Raw genomic sequence first — 2,561 nt, 5'->3', positions numbered from 1 at the left:
CGGGGCCCGGCACCGCCGGCTGCTGGCTCGTGCCTGCGCGCCCGCCGCCCGCCCCACGTGGCCTCCCGGCACGAGCCACTCTTTCCCGCCCCGCCCCGCCGCCCCGCCCCCCCCCCCCCCCCCGCCCCGAACTTCCTCTCCGGCGCGCGCCGATTAGCATAATAAAGCCGCCCCTTTCTCCCCCGCTGGCGAATGGGAGGCCAGGAGGCGCCCGCGAGGGCTATAAGTAGCGCACACCGGGCGGCAGCCGCTTCAGTGCGCTCACGGCGTGCGCAGAGCGAGAGCTGAGGGAGCCGCGCGACCGTGCGGACTAACTGCTATGACTCTGGAGGAGCTCCACCGACAGCAGCCCTTGCCTGCGGGCCACGACTGGTACGTGCGGGTGGGCAATGGGGATCCGAGGAAAACGGGTAGCGGGCGGTTTTGGGGCGGCGGTGGTTGTGGTGGCGGCAGCGCGCTGACCCTGTGTCTTTTCCCGGCCCGCAGGATGCAGGGCGCCGGCACGGCCCTCCACGAGCTGCTGGTGTCAGCGCAGCGCCGAGGCTGCCTCACCGCCGGCGTCTACGAGTCGGCCAAGCTGATGAATGTGTAAGTATGGTGGCGGGGCCGGGGGGAGTGTGTAAGTCAGCCCGGCGGGGCTGCGGGGCGGCCGGCGCCGACCGCGGGATTCATCAGGCTGCTCCCCTCTTACAGCGACCCCGACAACGTCGCGTTCTGTGTGCTGGCCGCGGACCAGGAGGACGAGGGGGACATCGCCTTGCAGATCCACTTCACTCTGATCCAAGCCTTTTGCTGCGAGAACGACATCGACATCGTGCGGGTGAACGACGTGGCCAAGCTGGCGGCCATCGTGGGGCCCAGCGAGGACTCGGGGGAGCCGCACGATCTGCACTGCATCCTCATCACGGTGGGTGTCCCGGGCGGCCCGCGCCCTGCCCCTGCACTGCCCCGTGCTGCCCGAGCGGCGGGCGCGGCCCCTGCTCCGCTGCGGGTGGTCGAGTCCTCTGCTGGGCACAGACAGAGCGCTTGGCACGCAGCGAGTCAGCTGAGTAGTAGTAGTAGGAGGAGGAGGCAGAACTTCTCGTAACTGGATTTCCTCCGCCGTCCGCAAGGGCAGCATCTCTGCTTCCTGTCTTGTCTGTGACAGGACAGAAACTGTCTGGAAGTGCTTCCAGTCCTAAGCTAATGCTTCTGTAAATATTATGATGACCTCAGCTGGCGGGCAGCACTCATAGTGTGCAACTTTTTTCTTTTTTGCAGAACCCGAATGAAGAAGGCTGGAAGGACCCAGCTCTGGAGAAGCTGAACTTGTTTTGCGAAGAGAGCAGGAATGTCAATGACTGGGTGCCAACTATCACCCTGCCTGAGTGATGTCACCTAGTTCACTGGGGAAGCTGAAACCTTTGTTGCATTCTCAACGTGCTGTGCATTCACCAAAATGTGCAACAAGCTGCTGATTCCATGGATTAGCCTGGTCAAGAGACTGGATTAAAGTCCCTCAGACTGGCATGCAGTGGGCTCTTACAGAGGAGAAAGAGGAAAACAGCTCACCTCACCAGTGAGCCAGTAGGCTGCAACCGTGGAGAGGCTGACATACCATGGAACTGAAAGAAGTATTGCAAGTTTGGCTGTGTGGAGCTGTTTCAGGAGGGAGAGGGAAAGTTGAGGGAAGTGGGCCAAAACTTTCCAGAAGGACTGATTAGAGTACTGTAATTAGGAACTGTTGGCGCTGTCTGCAAAACACAGGAGAAAGTATCAATATTTATGGAGTATTGGGGATTGGTTATTAAGACAAATGCAGATATTCCAAAGCAGACAGACTTCAACAGGCCTCTTGGGTCACTGCAGATCTGTTTTAATACTGCAATAACTTTTATTGAAATATTTGCTGCTATTGAAGCTTTCATAATAAATTTTTGACAATTAATTTCTGGGAGTGTCTTGCTTGCTGGGTGGGGAAGCATGTCACTGAAATACCGCTGATGTTTTGCTTGTGTGCTGTAGTCAAAGATCTAACTCCAGTAATGGAGTTATTGCTCAAATACTTTCCTGGGCTGGCTGAATGAAGTGCTGTGCTGTCCAAGTTGATAATTCAACCTTTTACCCTCTTGCAACAGCTGCTTATCGCAACAGCTTGCAAGACGAAGGAGTCGCATGCCTAATGAGCTCACTTATTGTAATAGGAGGTCTTTGTAGTCTGCTGGAGGAACACAATGCATGTTAGAAACATGGATTTTTGGAATACAGACCTCCAGTAAATTGCATCATTGATTCTTAAATATGACTTAGATGCATTCAGAGTTGACGTGTTTCCACTTGACAGAAGTGGCTTAAACATGATGGGGGGGCTGCAAAACTCCTTAGATGTCAAACACATCTAACATTTGCTTTGATTAGAATGACATCATTAAATCTAAAACTAGCAAATGGTGAATAAACATCACATCTGCCACAAGCTGCTCTCTGATTGCCATATGCTGTAACAATAGAAGCTGTCAGTCCAGAAGCCAATTTTGCAAAACCTAATTGCATGACAACACCAAATTAAGTCCAAAACAATT

General features: G+C 54.7%; 1 protein-coding gene across 1 annotated transcript; it reads left to right on the top strand.

The window, feature by feature from the left end:
• The first annotated feature begins 219 nt into the window (after positions 1 to 219).
• GADD45G (growth arrest and DNA damage inducible gamma) lies at positions 220 to 1,927 on the top strand. Its single transcript, XM_071424748.1, has 4 exons — positions 220 to 372; positions 487 to 588; positions 694 to 907; positions 1,261 to 1,927. The coding sequence occupies exons 1-4, from the start codon at positions 320 to 322 to the stop codon at positions 1,369 to 1,371; spliced, it is 480 nt and encodes a 159-aa protein (XP_071280849.1). The 5' UTR covers positions 220 to 319; the 3' UTR covers positions 1,372 to 1,927.
• The last annotated feature ends 634 nt before the right edge of the window (positions 1,928 to 2,561 follow it).

Source organism: Agelaius tricolor, unplaced genomic scaffold (assembly GCF_023055355.1).
Source record: "Agelaius tricolor isolate 1412-34295 unplaced genomic scaffold, bAgeTri1.0.p SCAF_4, whole genome shotgun sequence".
NCBI lineage: Eukaryota > Metazoa > Chordata > Aves > Passeriformes > Icteridae > Agelaius > Agelaius tricolor.
This window is presented reverse-complemented; position numbering and strand designations above follow the sequence as displayed.